This window comes from Argiope bruennichi, chromosome 11, assembly GCF_947563725.1.
Source record: "Argiope bruennichi chromosome 11, qqArgBrue1.1, whole genome shotgun sequence".
Classification (NCBI taxonomy): Eukaryota; Metazoa; Arthropoda; class Arachnida; order Araneae; family Araneidae; genus Argiope; species Argiope bruennichi.
This window is the reverse complement of record NC_079161.1, coordinates 64,058,632-64,078,065: the sequence shown is the minus strand read 5'-3', so window position 1 is coordinate 64,078,065 and position 19,434 is coordinate 64,058,632. Positions and strand designations below refer to the sequence as shown.

At 31.1% G+C, this 19,434-nt stretch overlaps 1 protein-coding gene across 1 annotated transcript in view; it reads left to right on the top strand.

The window, feature by feature from the left end:
* The first annotated feature begins 4,650 nt into the window (after positions 1 to 4,650).
* The window catches only part of LOC129956914 (feline leukemia virus subgroup C receptor-related protein 2-like), a 204,357-nt gene continuing 189,573 nt past the window's right edge, over positions 4,651 to 19,434 (top strand). The window contains exon 1 of the mRNA XM_056068941.1: positions 4,651 to 4,980. Coding sequence (XP_055924916.1) covers positions 4,690 to 4,980 — 291 coding nt within the window. The 5' untranslated portion in view covers positions 4,651 to 4,689. The remainder of the gene's footprint in view (positions 4,981 to 19,434) is intronic.

Here is a 19,434-nt window from a genome sequence, read left to right as displayed (position 1 = left end):
TTCTTAATTTATGTAATATCTCAAGAATTTTCATTAAAATTTTCTCATATTCATCATGAGCAGATCGATTAATTAACAATGTTTAATTTTAAATGCATCAAACATTAAGAAAATAAACAGAATCGTTTAAAATAATCGGTCGAAAACAGGTTTAAAAAGAATACTTAAAAAAAAACTATAAGATTATACAAAAAAATATATAACTAACATGAATACAATTTAATTACAAAAAGCATACAACTAATCTTAAAATAATTTAAATCAAATCCGCATCCGTTGAAAATAGTTGTCAACAATCAGAACACAATGCGGATGCGTGAATTTTCAACGCCTGTTATGGTAATGCAAATGCGGGAATTTTTCTACTCCAGTTGGGGTAACGTTATGCAGACAAGAAATTTTTAATTTCCTTTATTCTGTTTTATTTTAATTCAAAAGTACTTCAGAATGAATCTGAAAGATCGATTAATTAGCAATGTTTAATTTTAAATGCATCAAACATTAAGAAAATAAACAGAATCGTTTGAAATAATGGGCCGAAAAATGTTAAGCCTAGCCTCATTAGCGAGGGGGAAAAAAAACTGAAGCCTTACTCATTTGGCGTTGGAGAAAATGAAGATTTTTTTGGCGGGAAAATTAGTTTTTAATTAATAATTAAAATTTTAATTAAAAATTAAAAAAAAGGGACCTTAGGTACACATTTTCGATCTCCAAGGTATGCATGTACCAAATTTGGTAGCTGTAAGTCAAACGGTCTGGCCTGTAGAGCGCCAACACATACACACACATTGAGCTTTATATAAGTATATATAGATTATTTACATAAATTTGCTTGAAAATGTAGTTAGTTAATTAGTTAACTATACAGAGAAGACAAATCTGAGCTAACTAATTTTATTTACAAACGGCATTTATATAAACATTATTTGCATAAATTTGCTTGAAAATGTAGTTTAGCTAGTTAGTTAGCTCAGACTGGTCTTGTCTGTATAGTTAACTAATTTTATGTAAAATGTAGTTAGTTAATTAGTTAACTATACAGAGAAGACAAATCTGAGCTAACTAATTTTATTTACAAACGGCATTTATATAAACATTATTTGCATAAATTTGCTTGAAAATGTAGTTTAGCTAGTTAGTTAGCTCAGACTGGTCTTGTCTGTATAGTTAACTAATTTTATTTACAAACGGCATTTATATAAACATTATTTGAATAAATTTGCTTGAAAATGTAGGTTAGTTAGTTAACTATACAGACAAGACAAGTTTGAGCTAAGTAACTTTATTTACAATAGGCATCTATATACACAACATAAATAATTAAAAATATTGGTAATACACAAAGTATAAAAAAATACGATTTTCTTATAAATAGTGGTAAGAATGATGCGAATTTAAAATAGTGGTCAGAATGTTGTGCAGCCACATGTAAAAAAATATCAACCATAACAGGAAAGCTCAGTTAAAAAATGCAGAAGTTTCTTTTGCTTTTTTTTTTTTTTTTCGATATCAATATATTGTTTGCCAACAAATTCTAAAACCCTCTACGCTTTTGCACATGCGTTAAGATGGGTTTATTTCGGCAAAATAGGGGTGAGAGAAAATATGAAAGGAGCAGATGTTTGATGTCGTGTCCGCGTTACGACGGAAAGGGGGTGCAGTAGCTTCTGAGGGTCATGACCCTTAAGCACCCGAGGGCAGAAGTCTGACTTCTAGCTCATATGAAGATGAAACTCACACATTCGCTTGCACAACCCCTTTTTACAAGGGAGCACATTCACACATCTCACAGATAGAACACAGATGAAGAACAACCATGCCCAGATCACGGGGTAGATGCGCTACCCCTATGCAAGGACGCCGGCGAACAGATGTTTAAATTTAGCAATAAAGTTAATTCCGGAAATGCGCCGAAAAGGCGTCGTGTCAAAGTATTGAAACGAACAGTTATATAAATATAATTCTAGAATTTATTGGGTTGAAAGCCATGCCTTCATTTCACATTTTAATTAAATTTTCCCGATTTTGAAAAAAAATGTTTTATTTGTATATATTTGAAATGCATTTTATTATTTAATCATTTTATTATTTAAATTTCAAATCTTATTTTTTATTCTTGTTATTTGTTGTGGCATAATTTTAAACTAAAATTCCGATTGGAAATGTTCCTACATTTTAAAAAAAGTTAATTAAAAAATATGCTTTTCAAAATAATTTTACGATTTTGTTTCACAGAAATTAATTCGATAAAGATGGAACTCGGACCAGTTACAAAATAATTACAAAATACACCAAAAAATTTTTGTTTCAGAAATATTGCAGAACAAGTATTGTAATATTCTGAAGTGTAGCAAACGTTGAATGTAGGAACAATATAATAAAATAACTGCCATAAGTATGCGACAGTTTTAATTTAACTGTTATACTGATTACGCTAACTCAAATTCCAAACTTAAAAGTTCATAAATGATAATAGGAAAATGTAAGATGAACTGAAAGAACTTTGAATTTTGACAGAAATTAGATTTCCAATTAATTAATTTTTATTCCCAACTTATCGTTTAAAAAACTTTTTACCATTTTTTGAACGAATTAACACTTTCTAGGGCCGTGGGAAGTATGCTTCCCACCAAATGTATCAATCTTTGTATGAAATTATGTAGGTTGGCATAAGTTCTGACAAATTTTTTTAGTAAGTCAGAAACTTGGATGCTTCAGTTCTTTATCTCAGACAAAATGATGTGTCTTGATTTGTTACTTAATTATTAATTAACCAAATTAATTAATGAATCAAATTAAATTTATCTAATAAGCTAAATGAAACCCTTTTCTTATTCTAATTTCAAGCTTAAAATTTTTTTAATATAATATGACTAGAAAAAAATGGCCCTTTAAAGGGTTAAATTATTTAAAAGTTCTCTTACGATCACTGCTTGCACAATGAACAAACATATTTAAATAATAAAAATTTTCGCAGATTGTAAAAAATGAATAAAGATTGTAGTTTACATATAGAATTAACTAAAAATATATTCGAATTACAGATAATGTAATAATATAATTTCAACAAAAAATTCAAGGGATCAGAGAAAAAAATTGAATTACTTACGAATTTAGATTAAAAATATTCAAATCAACCAAGTATTACAGTAAATTGAATCCTTTGAATAATTTCTAGGAATTGCCTAGACAGTTTTTAAGAATCTGAAGAAGTTAGTATCGACAGTAATTTAGTTTTCTGTCAAAAACACTAAATAAGCGTTTCTATTGCGTTTTTTTTTTTCTTTTTTTCCCCCAAAACTGTCGACCAAGGTACCAATAACAGAGACTCAATTTAAAGTACTGTACAAACATCTTCTGTTCTAGCATTACCAGTTTCATTGTATCGTACTGTGCACTTTTATTATTTCTTTTATCCTCCAAACAAAAATTTTATAACGAAAATTCGTGTCTTGTTCTTATTTTGATGCAAAGAGTTGTGCATATACAAAAAGTTGTTGTTTAAAGGCACTAAAAACGACTTTCGTTGCCGAAAATTTATATTTAATATATTTTAAAAATTATCGTCTGAAATTTTCAATCGACTTTTTTTTTCCTGCCAAAACTACGAATTTTCATGCATTTTGTTTTTTAATTAATTAATCGTCTGCAGCATTATCATCATTTGCTCATTTACGGCATTCATTAATGATCTGATAAAAGCCGATTCTAGAGAATCGATTGATACTTCAAACAATATTTATTTTTGTAATATAATTTATACAAAAATAAAGTTTTTTTTTATTTTTTATTTGTGAGTAACAAGTGGATTTTGGCGAATTTGAGTAATACATTCAAATAAATTTGAATCTATTTTCTCGGCACAGCAAACATAATATTGTCGCTTTCACAGATGCAACAAATTCGGTGCTTAAATTATTGCAACAAAATAACAGTGAATATTCCGAAAAAAAAAAACCGAATTGAAAATAACATTTTATTCAACACTGTATTCTTATTTATTCAAATGCAGTCTACGTGCAGAATAAAATATCACATTCCATTGTCCCTTCAAATATTGCAACAGTTAATCAGAATGCCGACTCGGCAAAAAATCTGTAGAGAAGGGGGGGGGAAGGGGTATGAATTTCCCTCTCCCTCACCCCCGTCCCATTGCATATCACTTGTTGCTTGTTAGTCTCGCGTATCACTTCTAAAGCTATTTTGTTCGTGACTTTCCTTTACGAACAACGCGCACGGAGGTTCTATCGAGGCGAGCGTATGCGCCTGCCGAGATGCGGGCACATAAAGAGCCCCTTTTGTCCTCATTTAATGAATTACCTAATTTAAAAGGTAATCGATGCGGCTTTCTTATTTTATTTATTTATTTTTTGATCAACTAACGTGTTAGTAACATGCGGGATTCAGCTGGATTCATTTTACCAAACAAGTAATTGTATCTCATTGTATGCGCTTGAATCTAACACAGTGCAGGAATAGTGCTTCAATTAACTGCAAAAATTCATTTGATATAATTAATTCGATTCCTTCTCCAGAGTCCGCATGGATAGCTCATGCCCAGAAGATCCTCCGTTTACGGAAAAGGAGTTAATTCCTCTCAATGACATCGAGGGAATTGGTGAAACTAATCCCTTTCAAGTATGTTGCGGAAAGGGTGATTCACAAGAAGTCCATTCGAATGATGTTTACATGAGGGATATCCAGAACGATTTACCAGCTATCCTGCCTGTTTCAGCACCCGAGGAATTAATTTTGAAGGAAACATTACGATGCCCCACCTCGGATCAAGTCACTAAGTCCTACTTGTGCGTGCCCAACATGCCCAAATCATCTGTTACAATCGATTGCAACTCCAGAAACATACCCACCATTAGCCAGGCCATCTGCTTGCGTGATACTGCGGTTGATGGGTCGACTGCCTCGAAGCAATATGCAGAAGCATCAAATGAATTCAGGCAAGGCACGAAGAAGAATGCTCAGGTAAGCAGGACTTTGAAAAAAAAAACCATATAAAGTTTAAGCCATTACCCTTTTAAGTTGCCCACTTCGGCTACGCAATTAGATTAAATTTATAATACGTTTATGCTGGATATAATTGTAAGCAGAAAACGGGTTAAAATTATCAAAACTGATAGTGTTAAAATTAGCGAAAACCTAGTTAGTAGAAAAAAAAGAAAAGAAAATTAATTCAGAGGTAAAACAGGTGAAAAGTTTAATGATGCTAAAATACAAGTAAACCAGAAAAGAGATTACTGTAAAAATAATTAATTAAATTAATAGAAATAATTCCAATGCTAGTCTTATTAAAAACCCGTTCACCCTATACGAGTGGTTAACGTCAAATTGACTCGCCACCATATAGGACATACTCACTATACGCATAAACATCTCTTTTTTAGCGAGGTGGCATCGAAGTGCCCTGCATGTCGTGTAGGTTTTACCATTAATCATATTTTTATCGAATATCCATCTTTTAATTTAGCTCGTTTTCACCTTTTTAAGTCATTGTCATTAACTTCACAGGACGTGGTTGATGAGAAATTCCACCCAAACCGTTTTTAATTTTTAAAAACCATTGGCTTTTATAGTTATATTTAGTAATTTTTCTCTTCTGTTCATGTTTGATCTTTTACATTGCTTCAACGTAACGCTTTTTACACATCTTTGCTTTATTTAAACTTCTTAATATTATACATTCTGGAACTGTCATTCTTTGCATTTTTATATTGATACCTTGCGCTTTTATATTTTAACACGTATGTTTTTATAGTTTGTTCTATGATTTTACGATCCGTTTGGCGCAGCATGGCCAAATATAGCTCTTGCGTAAAAAAAAAAAAATCAACCAACCTGCTAAAAAAAATGAATAAGGGAATTGTTTTAGATACTTTTAAAATTGCCTTTTTTTGCATTCTATTCACTAAGGGGAGCTAAAACATATGAGATTTTCTAAATTTATGCTTTTTTTTCCTTGTTAACTTATCCCAATTTTTTTAAATATTTGAAATGACTTTTATTTAATAACGTACAGAGATAATTACTTCATATAAGAATTTTTAAACTTAAAATAAAATTAAAAAATATATATTGTTTACAAGAACTTCTGTTATGAATCAATTTATTCAAATTAGAGAGAAAAATTTGTGTAATAACTTGTTGACATTATAGAACAAATGGCAATTTCTTTCATTATTAGTATAGATTTTTCTAGTAGTTTATTCATTGAAATTGGAAGAGTATTAGCTTCAATTTATACCTAAAAAAGTGCTTGTAATTTAAAGTAAAAGTATTTGTGCAAGAAAAATGTACATTTTTCATCAATGATTTATTTAAAAGTAATGTCATATTTAATAAAAATCAGTTACACAATATTTTATTTTTCTTTACAAATTACTAGCATACATTTTCTTCAGCAACATTAGTCCTGACAAAAGGTAATTTGCTATTTTTTGCGAAATGCTCAGTAAAAGGGATGAACTTCTTTGTTTCCTTTTTCAAGAATTGGCCATTTAACAGCACATGAGCTACTTCAATATAGACTGTTTTCTCGTCACTATCCGAAGCATGCACTTCATTCCTCCTTTTGTGAAAATTATTTCCAAAAAAATATAAAAAAATTGGAAAAAGGTGAATATTAATCTTTTGGAGAACGTCTGATAATAATGTGTGATGAGAAGTGATTCCCAACAGATTACGCGCCATGGGAACGAGGCCATGTTTCGAATTTCAGATAACTACAAATGTGAGGGGAAAGAGGGCAAAATGGGCCTGACACAAGGAGCACATGCGCCATGGGAACGGACTTAAGATGAATATCAGAAGCTATCACACCCTTTAAATATTCAAAAGGCTGAATTAAAAAATTTCATGCAGAAAGAAAAGTGATTTAATAATTATATTTAATAAATGACTCTCATATTAGTATCAGTGTGCAGCTATACATTTAATAAATAATGTATTTAATTACGCATATTACATTCCCTCTTTAGAATTTCCTCATTGATTATTTCAATCAGTATGAATATTTTTTTACTGATACATTAGCTGACTTTGGAGACCAGTTGGTTTGCCTTGATTAATTGTTGATAAGCATTTCATTAAGTTTTAAATATTTTTTGTAACTTGGTACTTATTAATAAAAACTGTTTAGCATAGTATACATCTCTCTAATTTCTATCTATATTTTTATACATTCGATTATATTACAGAAAAGAGTGATAATATTTAAAAATGGATGCATTTAAAGAATTTTCATCAGTGGTTGATTCTGAAGTTAACTTTAATTGTAGATACAATAATGCTTCAAAATTTTTATTAAAACGTCATTTTATAACGAAATCTATTTAACAATGAAAAGAAAACCAAATCGTTAAATATTGATAATCAAAAATAGAAAAAAAGTCAGGATAAAATACTACTGTGATCAAAAAGTCACCGAAATACTTTATTTGAAATATATCCATAGAAGATATCGTGTGCAAAATTTTATCAAACATTTTTGCGTCTTCAGTAAACGTATGACAACAATCAGAAGTTAATTTCCCTTTGTCGTCTCAAAATAAATTTATTTTTAACGAGAAAAGAATTTTCACAGTGTTCATTTTCTGAAATAAAGAGTGCTATTAAGTAAGGAACATGCATTCAATTTTATTTTTGTTACAAAAGCATTTGAAATGTTGCAAAAAATTTTCATAGATGACTGGGTAGAAACCATAGTATCTGATTGGTATAAAAACTTTAAAGATGGTAGAGAAAAGAATCCGTCGCAGATACTCCGGGATCTGGTTGGTCATCCACATTGATAATAATCAAGATGCTCATAAGGTCAGAGAATCGGTATTTGGTGGTCATTTTTTGACAATAAGATATATTATTGATAAAGTTATTATATTATTGTTTCATATCAAGCAATTTAAGGATTGCAATGCGTCGTTTCTCGAGTTGTTCCATGAGCTCTTAATTTCTTGCAAAACAACAACCGATTTTTCAAACCGATTCCTATTTAAAACTCATTGATGATGAAACTTGGATATGTGAATTTGATACAGAAAAAAACAACAACAACTCAAAATCATATTGTTACGAATCTGTGATGCGGCTTTCCAGCATAGTCGGTTCCATGGGAGGTCCCAGAGCTTGGCGACAGATTTGGCGACGAATTTGGCGACAGATTTGGCGCCAAAATAGATTATACCCGAAACATCGAGAATTTTCCCGACCCGTCCAGTAGGAACCGAGTTACGCCTCGAACGTTCCTGATTGGTTGAGAGGCTTCTAGCCCCTCCTCCTGATGCCTATAAAAGGAAGCAGTCCTGCCGCTGCCGAGAGTGTGAATCAGTGGTGAATTAAGTAGTTGGAAGCGACAGAGAAAAGTAGTGGTGGACCAGTGGAGTCGAAGAGCAGTCGGAACCGACGATAAAGAACTGGCCTTCCAGAGATAAGCGAAGCAGCGACGGAGTGAAGCTAGTGCTGAACTAAGCTGTGTGCTACTGTCTGCAATAGAGTCTGTTGTATGTTGCACGTCTCGGCTGAAGATAATCGTCTTCTGTGCTGTATATAGTTGTCGTCTTTGTGCTGTCCTGTGTGTCTTCGTGTAAATAAACGTCGTTATTTTATTTTCTACTGCCGCCTGGTGATTGAGCGTTCTTCACACCATATAACCCCCACTATCTAAACGAACCCCGGTAAAATTTTGTAACAATATTAATGGCACTTGAAAGATGCAGCAAGTCCAAATGAACCATGTCAAAGTCGCTCAGAAATCAAGGTAATGTTGATTATTTTTTGTGATTGTCGTGATATGAATAGATACCTGTCAAATGGCCAGATAGTGAATAAAGATTATTATTTAATATTTTGCATCGGTTTCATGAATGTCGAAAATGGCTTGAATATTGAATTGAACACTGAATTTTGCACCAAGGGTAATGAGTTTTATCATAGTCAATAATTATTAGTGACATTTTGACGAAACCGTAAAAAAAATGCGGTTTTTCAAGCTCCATATTCATCTGATACGACACCGCCAGACTTTTCTTATCTTCATGTTTGAAATTGTCACTTAATAGTCACCGTTTTGAATCCATTAATTTGATTAAAAAAAATCGCTGTAAACATTAAAGAAGTTTCACAAAAACAACTTCAAGGCATGTTTTGAAGATTGGAAAAAACATTCGCAGTGGAAGAAGGTTACTTTGTAGAAGAGGCAATAAATTTTGACCAATAATTTGATACCTTTGTATTTTCTGGTATATGTAGTATAGAGAAAGTATTGTGATTGTAAAAAAATTCGAACTCGAGATTTTGACGTATCTCTACGTTTCAGACCTCCTGAATGTGTTTTGAAACGTTTTTCAAAACACATTTTTTTAAAACGTTGGTCTATCTATTTGTCAAAAAGGTAATTAAAAAAGCTTTGAGCTAGGTAGATTAAATTTGGTACACAGTGTTTTCATTAAATTTGTAGTTTTTATAAAATTATGTGCAAACTCTACCAAAAGGAAGTCTGTCTGTCTCGCAGTTCGAATATAAGTTAACATCATAACTCCAAAACGAAAAGAGCTAGACAGATAAAATTCGGGACACAAATTTACCATTTATAGTGTAGACGTATATCAAATTTCGAGCCACATCTAACAAGAGAGGGACAATCTGTCTGTCTGTACTTTGAGAATACTCAAAAATGTAATGACTTAGATTCATCAGATTTGGTATATGAATTTTTGACTACAAGTGTGGTTTTCTATCATATTTTTGTTTTAATCTGTTGGGAAAAACGTATCAAAAACACAATTTCGATTTTCATATCCTATTAACCTCCCCCCCCCCATGTCAGGAATTAATCGCCAAAAAACTCGCCAAGGATCGCATGATAAGTTTAATAAAAATGCTAAATTCACGCCAAAGGCTAATATTTCTAACTATTGTACGTCAGTGCCTTGCAAGGGGTTTTCTGAGATACACGTTTATTATACACGTTTATTTTTGGGGAGGGAGTTCCCGGATGCCACTTATCCAGGTATTTTTTGATCAAAGTACTAATAGTATTAACAATGAAAACGATTTGAGTTTTGGTTCAGCAATGAATGTAATTAATAGCTCTAGTCTAACAAATGAATTCGTATGAAAAGCGCCAACAAGCATGAACACACGTACGAATACTCATCTTTATTATTAAGAGATTATGAAATCGATGGCTGACTAACTAAAGTCCTAATAATATTTTTCTATCATATTTAAAATCGGAAATAAATGTATTAATTTTGTTTATCAAATTCATTATTAAATATATTTAATTAAAATTGTAAAATTAAAGTAAAATCAGTAAGTAAATATTTAGGCACCTTTGGGTCCATGGTGATCCTGATTTACAAATCAATTAACCTAAGTGAATACTACATGAATTGATCATTGGGTTATTCAATTGGATGACGACATTCTATCCATAATCAGGATCATGGTGGCGTGGTGGTAAGGTCTCAGCTTCGGAACTGGAAGGTTTTACGTTCGAGACCTGATTACACCGAAGAATCATCGTGTAAGCGGGTCTGGTGCATGTTAAATACGTCGGGCCAAACGTCCTCCCGCTGGTGTGGGGCGGAAATTTGGAGATGGGGTTCTAGTTCAGGGGTCCCTCGTCATCTGACCGAGTTCAAAATTACGAGGTATGTCCTAAAATCCCATGGGAAATTTTCGTTCAAATTAGAATTTTTTCTTCTAATTTACCTGTTTTAAAAACTGGTTCCTGGCATAATTAAACTGTTTTAAGTTCAACGCTTCATTTTATTAGTCACTTTAAAATGCCTTTAATTCTCAAATTTAAATTATTCTTCTCGCATTAATAGATTCTTTTTTCTTTTCTTTTCATTTTTTTTTATTTTATTTAAGAGCCGAAAATTGACGTTTATTCCTTCCCAATCTTCTCTTTCCCTTGTCACGTCCGATTTTCGGGAGAATTTTTTTGTCTGTTTCTGAAGGCCAACCTAACATATAAAACAATAAAACTGCTCTTATGAATTTTTTCTGCATTTTGATTCTTTTTATTGCTAGTCGGCTGGACAGTAGGTACTTAATTTAAATGCGTGATCGTTCGAGACAATTCATTTCATAACTGAATGAAACTTTGAGAGGTTTATTACAAATGTTGTCTTGATTGAAATTTTTATTCCTTTAATTTATGCATACTATATGTACAGGATAATTAATTATAAGAAAACTATCCCGATATATAAGACCTTAACTATCATACCGTTCACTGGAATGGAATAAAACTCTGATGCAAGGTGTTTTGACGCATGCGCTCAAGAACCATATGAAAAACAACAGTTAAGCTCTAACAATTAAGGTTATAATGAAAAAATTCCAAAATTTTCAAATGGAAACACCAACTTTTTGTTATTGGAATGTATTCTCCATAACAAAAACTAATAAACAGCGTTGGAACGGTATCTATAGCAATGAAAATCACCAGCTCTAGAGAGATTAAGAAGAAAATAGAAAATAATTAATAACAGCAGAGAAGCAACAGAAGAAACATTTTATTATATTTCAAAAATTTTACTTTACCAATTTCAACCACAATGACACTTTGCCTGCGGCAGATGGTACCTAGAACCAAAGCACGTGTTATGCCGAAAGAAATCTGTTAAAATTCACGTCTCTATTAAGCATACTACAGTTGTTATCTCTTTTCTTCTTAGTCTGTCAAGCGCTGATGATTTTACTGCTATAAATACCGTTCCAACGCTGCTTATTGTTTTTTGCAGTGGATAACACATTCCAATAAAAAAAGTTGGTGTTGCAATTTGAAAAATTTGGAATTTTGTCACTGTAATTGTAACTGTTAGAGATTAACTGTTGTTTTTCATATGGTTCGTGAGCACATACCTCAAAATACCTTGAACCAAAATTTAATTCCGTTAATTCATTCCTGTGAACGGTATGATAATTACGGTTGTGGCAGTTGCATTACTCTACCTTCTCTTTTGGATAATAGATGGCGTTGCCTGATTATTTACGCATCCCATAGTGCATTGCGATTGGTATTATAATGAGATGAGATGCTGTTCTGTTAAGGTGTGCGCGCGTTAATGTTTTGTCTTGTCTTTCGTTTTTTTTTTTTTTTTTTTGCGTGAATTGTGATCATTAAAGACAGGTTTCCGAAAACATATGTCCTTTTGCTTCCACTTCAAGGATCATAATGATCTTCATTCCACCACATGGTCTCATATATCGCGATAGCATTTTTATAATCACCCTGCAATTAATAACAAAGAAAACACTATAATTTACAAGGAATGTGTATTAAAATTAAAAAGCATCGTATATCAAATAGGTCATAGTCGCATTTAATCTTGATCTAAATTCAACAAAAATATTAGAAACAAACCGCCTAATTGTTGCCAGACTGTTTAACAGATAAAAACAAAAGATAAAACATAAAGAAATAAATTTAAACAGGAAGCGAATAATACAATAAGAGTGGCAACACAGTTTTTTTATTTGTAATCTACTTGTAAGAAATCTATCAAACATGTGTCTTTTGTGAAGCGATAAGATACTAATAAATATCTTCATCAAGCGAAATAAAAATATGTAAGCGATAATGATATCGTTGTTATTGATTCTTACTTTTAAAAGGAAAAAAAAGCGGCATAGATTGTTGCAGATTATAGTGTAAAGGAATAATTTGAATGGAGAAAATAACAGTTGAGATAAGAATTGAATTTTAAAGAATTATTGCTGAATTTAGGAGAAATACAATACAAGCTGCTATCTTTAAAAAAACAAAAGGTATGTTTTATTGTAAGCAAAATAAAACAATGAAAAATGGGATTCCGCACCTTGAAACTAGATTTCAATAATTTCCTTTGAAATAAAGGTGAGAAATATTCAAACATTAAATTTGCACTTCCAAGTGATTCGAAAATCAGCCTATAAACAACTGCAAAAAGTTGACTCTTTCTAGAAATCATACCCTCCCACCCCTACTTTAGATTTATGGTAAGATTAGAAACCAAATTTGGAAAAACTCGGTTTAGATTGTTTATTATGTATGCTATAAGGTTAGCTTCCTCTGAATAGCCATGTTTTTTTTTTATTGAAAATGGCAGATTAGGTTGTTAAATTCGATTTTGTTTTTTGTGATATTTAGTCACATATTTTCTAATCAAGGCAAGAAATTATTTGTCTCGTTTTCTACTTCAAAAAAATTTGATTTGATTTTCTTGTTTCTCGATTGATTATATATATATATATATATATATATATATATATATATATATATATATATATATATATATATATATATATATAAAGACTTCGAATCCTGTCAACTAAATAATATGTAATATTTTTTGGAATCCTGTCGGCTAAATAATATGTAACATATTTTGGTTTAAGTAGAATGCAGGTTCGAAGCAGTGAAGAGACTTGGTATTTTTAATTTCGTTTTAATAAAGTTTAAACTAAGATAAAATCCTGGAAATTAACTTGGACTAAACCAAGAGTTTAAAACATCATTATATATATATATATATATATATATATATATATATATATATATATATATATATATATATATATATATACAAAAGTATTAGAATCAAGTTAATAGGAAAAACAAAAATCAAATAAAAATTAAACCAAAAAAAAATTATTAAAAAAATATTAAAAAAAGAATCCGGCCTGAAGACTTTTTCAAGGGTCATCCTCAGGCTGGGATTCAAATAAAGGGATTTTTTCTGTGAGGACATACAGACTTTGTCTAATAATGATTCCTCGTGACCCGAAAATCCCCTGAAATTATGCTCAAGAGATATACCATTTTAACAGAAAGGAAATACAAAATAACAAATTAGAAAAAAAGAACCACAACAAAGTAAAAATACAATAAAAACAATAACAAAAAAACAAAAACAGCATTAAAATTAAAATTAAAAACGAAAAAGCCAGAACATACCATCCAACAGTCAAGGAAGCTTTAAACAATCGATTGCGATTTCCTGTTTTTAAAAAAGGTAACGGTAAATTATGTAAACAGAGGTAGGCACCCAGCGCCATCTATTGAGTGATCCTATATATATATATATATATATATATATATATATATAATGTTGGACTAACGTAAACTTGTACTAAACTGCCTAATTGAAAAAAGAAAAGTAGGTTGCTGCATTCAGTTTCATTTTCTCATATTTCTTGAGATATATATTTTTTTAGATAGAGGTCCATGCATCTTATAATATCATACGTGATAAATTACTATTGTTCTATTTGTAGATGGCAAATTAGGTGGCTAAATTCGGCTTTGTTTTCTTTTTTCTCAACAGATAGTTTTTTTAGATATTTGATAACACATCCTTTAATCTAGAAATGAGTCAAACTCCCCCGTTTTCTACTTGAATAAAATTAGATTGCTAATTTTTATGCATTTTCTTGTTTCTCGACATATATGTGTAAAACATATATTTTTGAGCAGTTTCGTGGCTGAAGAGTGAAGACACTTTCGAATTGTTTATACTTCGCTTTATTCCATCCCGGAAGGCATAATTTATATGCAAGGAAGAAACGACGAAATGCGTCAATCTACAGTTCAACACAAAAGCGAAAAAAGAAAACAGCAAACGAAATATTTATCAGCATGATTATAAAATGTGAGATTCTGATAGGGATTTCTTTACACGTGTCGATTTAGGTAAGGGGAAAAATAGGTATATTTTAAAAGAATATACCTATTAGGTATATTTTAAAAGCGCAGCTTGATAGCTTTTTATCCCTTCACTCTGAGTATGGGAACTTGCCGATTTTATTATTTTAGAGCTCGTGTAGCATTAATTAAATAAAAGGAGGTGGAATTGGATCAGGAAATAAGGGCACATTTTAAAATTAAGTTAATTCAGGTTAAATCAAGATAAAACTTTGGAAATTAATTAGAATAATTAAAAATTGAATTTTGAAATATGATTGCATATACTCTATAGATTCAGTAAAAAAGCTAGATTCACGCCAAAAGTCAGTATTTCGTAACTATTGCTCGCCAATGCCATGAAAAGCATTTGCGACTTCACTCAAAGTTGGCAATCTGATGCGAGAGAAAGAGATAACACCCTTATTAGAGAATATACGAGAAAGTTTTGAGAACGCCGCTCCCGCTAATGAAACCTGTTGTCCCCGAAATTCTAGAAAATTACAATAGTTACAATAAAACGCCAGAAAACATGAAAAATGAAATATTTTTTACAACCTGAAAATCAATTTAGTTACGTTAGATGAAAGCTCAAAATACAATAACAAAATTTTTTCATGTTTCAGAGATCTGATGATGAAAAATCTCATCTGCAAAAGTGAAAGCTCTCTAAGATTATTTTGTCAGATTCTATGCGCGTGTAGGGGGAAGGGAGGATGATACATCTGACCATCAATTGATCTATTTAGGAAAGAGGAGATAATATTTCGAATAACTTCGGTAAATGGGTTTTCAGTCGGGATACAGCGTGCTTTAGCATCAAATTTAAAACACTTTTAGGGATAAGGTACACTTAGACTCACGAAAACACTTAAAAATTCTGGGTCGGAAATGACTGTAGTAGTGTATGCAGAAAACACAAGAATGGAAAGGACACCAAGTAAGTGAATATGCGACTTAATGTTCAATATGTACATCAACAAAAATAATATGATTAACACGTTAAGTGCTATATTAATCCCTTAACACAGCACTTTCCTTTCGGACCGCGTCAGTCAGGTGACAGTATACTTTTCGTTTAGGACACATTAGTCATTGTTGACTGGCAACATAATTATCGTTCAATTTTTTTTCGTTTGCGCTTCGTTATAATTGACTGAAGCGATCCGAATGGAAAGTTCTGTATTAAGTTATTAATATAGCACTTAACATATTAACCATACTATTTTTATTGATGTACATATTGAACATTAAGTCGCATATTCACTTACTTGGTGTCCTTTCCTTTCTTGTGTTTTCTGCATACACTACTACAATCAAATGTCAACATGCTGCTAATATTTTAACATATAAATTAAACATCTATTTTAATGAATTTTTTTAAAAGAATAATTTAATCAGATTTTTTAACAATATATTTCGCACAAAATAAAAATAAAATTCAAAATGCACGAGAAATTTACTCTAGCATGGGAGAAAATAGCTTTTATCAACGTGTTGCCATCGCATTGATAAAAGCTCAAATTAAAAAAATTAGTTAATTGTTACTGGAAATTACATCAAGAAAAAGTGTAATATTCAGCACGTGTCTGGATAAAAAAATAAATATAAAAATAAACTGGAGAAAAATTAAAATGAAATCTACGATCGCAAATTTCAAGTTATCATGTGAGAACATTATTATTTTTAAGTCATTATTTGTCTTAATTAATTTAAGTCATTAACCAGTTTAAGCCGGTTTGAAACAATCACGAGACTCTATCGGTCTCTATACCTCTATATGTAATGATAATTTTTTTAAACTTTCATTTTTAATTTTTCTACCCGGTAAACAAAGTTTTGGAGCTCGGCCGATTTTGAGATGAAATAACAGCTATGATATCATAGTTCTACGTCAATCTTTTAAAAACGCATCTGCTGTCAAAGAAGCATACGTAATAATAATAAAGCAATACGTAATATTTAAGCAGGTTAATCTTTTAAAAACGCGTCTGCTTTAAAAAAAAGCATGCATAATAATAATGCAATGCTGGTAAAAGCAAGTAAAAAAATGTATGCGATTGTCATTTATGCTTTGTTCATTGCCTAAGCGATTTCGAACTTCAAAACCCCCTAACCAAAACAGCATTATGTTCTCACATGATAATATCATATTTTCTAAAAAATAAATATGAAAAAAGATTTCTATGATCTTTTACGATATCTACATTATTAATTCAATAAATCAGCTTTATTTAAGGCAATCGTGGTTTAACACATTTCTTTTTAATTCAGGACCCAAAGGCTAATTTGTAAACCTTTAATAATAGAAATACATGCATTAAAATGGTCTAAATGAGGTAAATAATTATATTTTATGTAAATTGAGTCAGAAAATGCTCTAGTAAAATACGAATGTTTAGCTTTTATCTAAATCCTCTGCTCTGAGAATTATAATTAACAAAATCTTCTTGAGACACTAACATTTTAAGTAAAAAGTGTTGCATTCCAATCAACCAAATCAGTCAATAACACGGACTGATTTATGAAAATTGAATCTCAGTCTTCAATAAAAACGGGCTATTTTAGATCACTTCTTCGACCGTCTCAAAGATGATACCCCAATCAGGGCCCAGGGTTTCTCAAGATTATGAAAATGTTGTTCTAAACCATTCTATAAAAACTTCATAAATCTATCTGGTCTGATAGCAGAAGATAGAAAAATTAATAAATTCACATAATTCATATCCTTTTGAAAGTAAAACTAAAAAATGAATTTTATGATGAATCTGTAGAAAAGCTTGTGAAATTACATAAATTATGAAAATTATGTGTAGTGCATATAAAACTTAAATGCTGAACGACTCTGTTTTCATTAATCATATTTAAAAAAAAATGCTTGTTTATATTAATTGCAGTTTAATCATTTCCACTTTAATTTAAAGTAGAAATTTTACTGGAGCTAACAGGAAACTAGAGAGTTACATTACTTAGAGAGTATTATGGCTTAATACATAGTGCATTTATAATAGTATGAGTGAATTATATGACTATTAAAAATTGAAACTTAAAAATAATTTGATGAAGAAGCTATTAAAAGGTAAATAAAATATTTAATTTAAAGTTCTAATGAGCATTAAGATTGGCGAACCGGCTGGTCGCCAAAGGCAGCTAGTACATATAATAAAGCTCAATGTGTGTGGTTGTTGCGCTCTACAGGACAGACCGTTTGAAATACAACTACCAAACATTAATAAAATATTTAATTTAATGTTCTAATGGGCATTAAGATTGGCGAACCGGCTGGTCGCCAAAGGCAGCTAGTACATATAATAAAGCTCAATGTGTGTGGTTGTTGCGCTCTACAGGACAGACCGTTGGAAATGCAACTACCAAATTTGGCATGTGTATACCTTGGAGGTTGGAAATGTGCACCTCGGAGTGATTTTGGTGAACCTCGGATTGAAACAGGTGTTTATCAAAGTCTCGATATCGAATTTTTTGATGATTGTCATACTTTATCTTTGTATGCTTTATATAAGAAAAAATTATTTAAAAAAAAGAATCAACTCATTTTAACAAAATTTAAAAATTCATCTATGTCATAAGACGATTACATTCAGAAAATGTGCTCCGAAATCAGCTCATAATTCGCTCTACCGAAGTCCCGGAAGCGTTAATTGATAAACGTTTTAATCTTTGGCCTTCAATAAAATGTTTCTAGATTTGCATCTCTGCCAGTCAGTTGTTAATTCAGAACCGATGTGCGATTTTAACCATTGCGAATGTTTCCCTTTCGACTTCCTCATTTACGCACATAAACTGAAAAACTTCGTACGTTGCAATGAATCATCGAGAACCAAATGATTATTTTGGATTTCTCCCGGGGTCAAAAATTTGGTACTTATCTCCAGCTTTCGTATCAATATCAGATTTTCCAAATTCCGTTCATACTTATATCCATCTTTCGTATCAAGATCAGATACCAGATTCCATTCATACTTATCTCCAGCTTTCGTATCAAGATCAGATACCAAATTCCATCCATATTTATCTCCATCTTTCGTATCAAGATCAAATACCAGATTCCATTCATACTTATCTCCAGCTTTCGTATCAAGATTAGACACCAAATTCCATTCATATTTATCTCCAGCTTTCATATCAATATGAGATACCAAATTCCATTTATACTTATCTCCAGCTTTCGTATCGGATACCAAATTTCATTCATCTAAGTTGTTGTGTTTTATCGTGTTCACATTCACTGATATACTGACTGATAGTCGGCCATACCATTGACTGATTACATCCTAAATTTAATAGAAATTTTATAAATCAGTATGTATAATTGTCTATTGCCGTCTGTAATACTGGGGAGGGGACGGGGGTTAAACGTTTGGGATGGATTAAAAAAAACATCGTAAATAGTTATATTTTTTAATATTTGCATTAAAAAGGAATTGAAATGAATTGAATTATGCATGTGAATCTGCAATGATGGGAAAAGTGGTTGCAAACTTCCAAAGGTCATGACAAAGTATCTATTCCTTATGACCACCAACTTTAGCATATACCAAAGCTAACAAAGAAAATCATATATATATATGACTCCGGTCAGTAACGTCCGAAAATCGGATTTGTGCTTCAGACACGTTTTTCTCAATCAATTGAAACAAAAATTTAACACAAAACAGCGCTTGTAGTCCCAAAGTTTATATATTTAAGTCATTGCGTTTTTGAATTATCGCGTTGACATATTTCTGAAA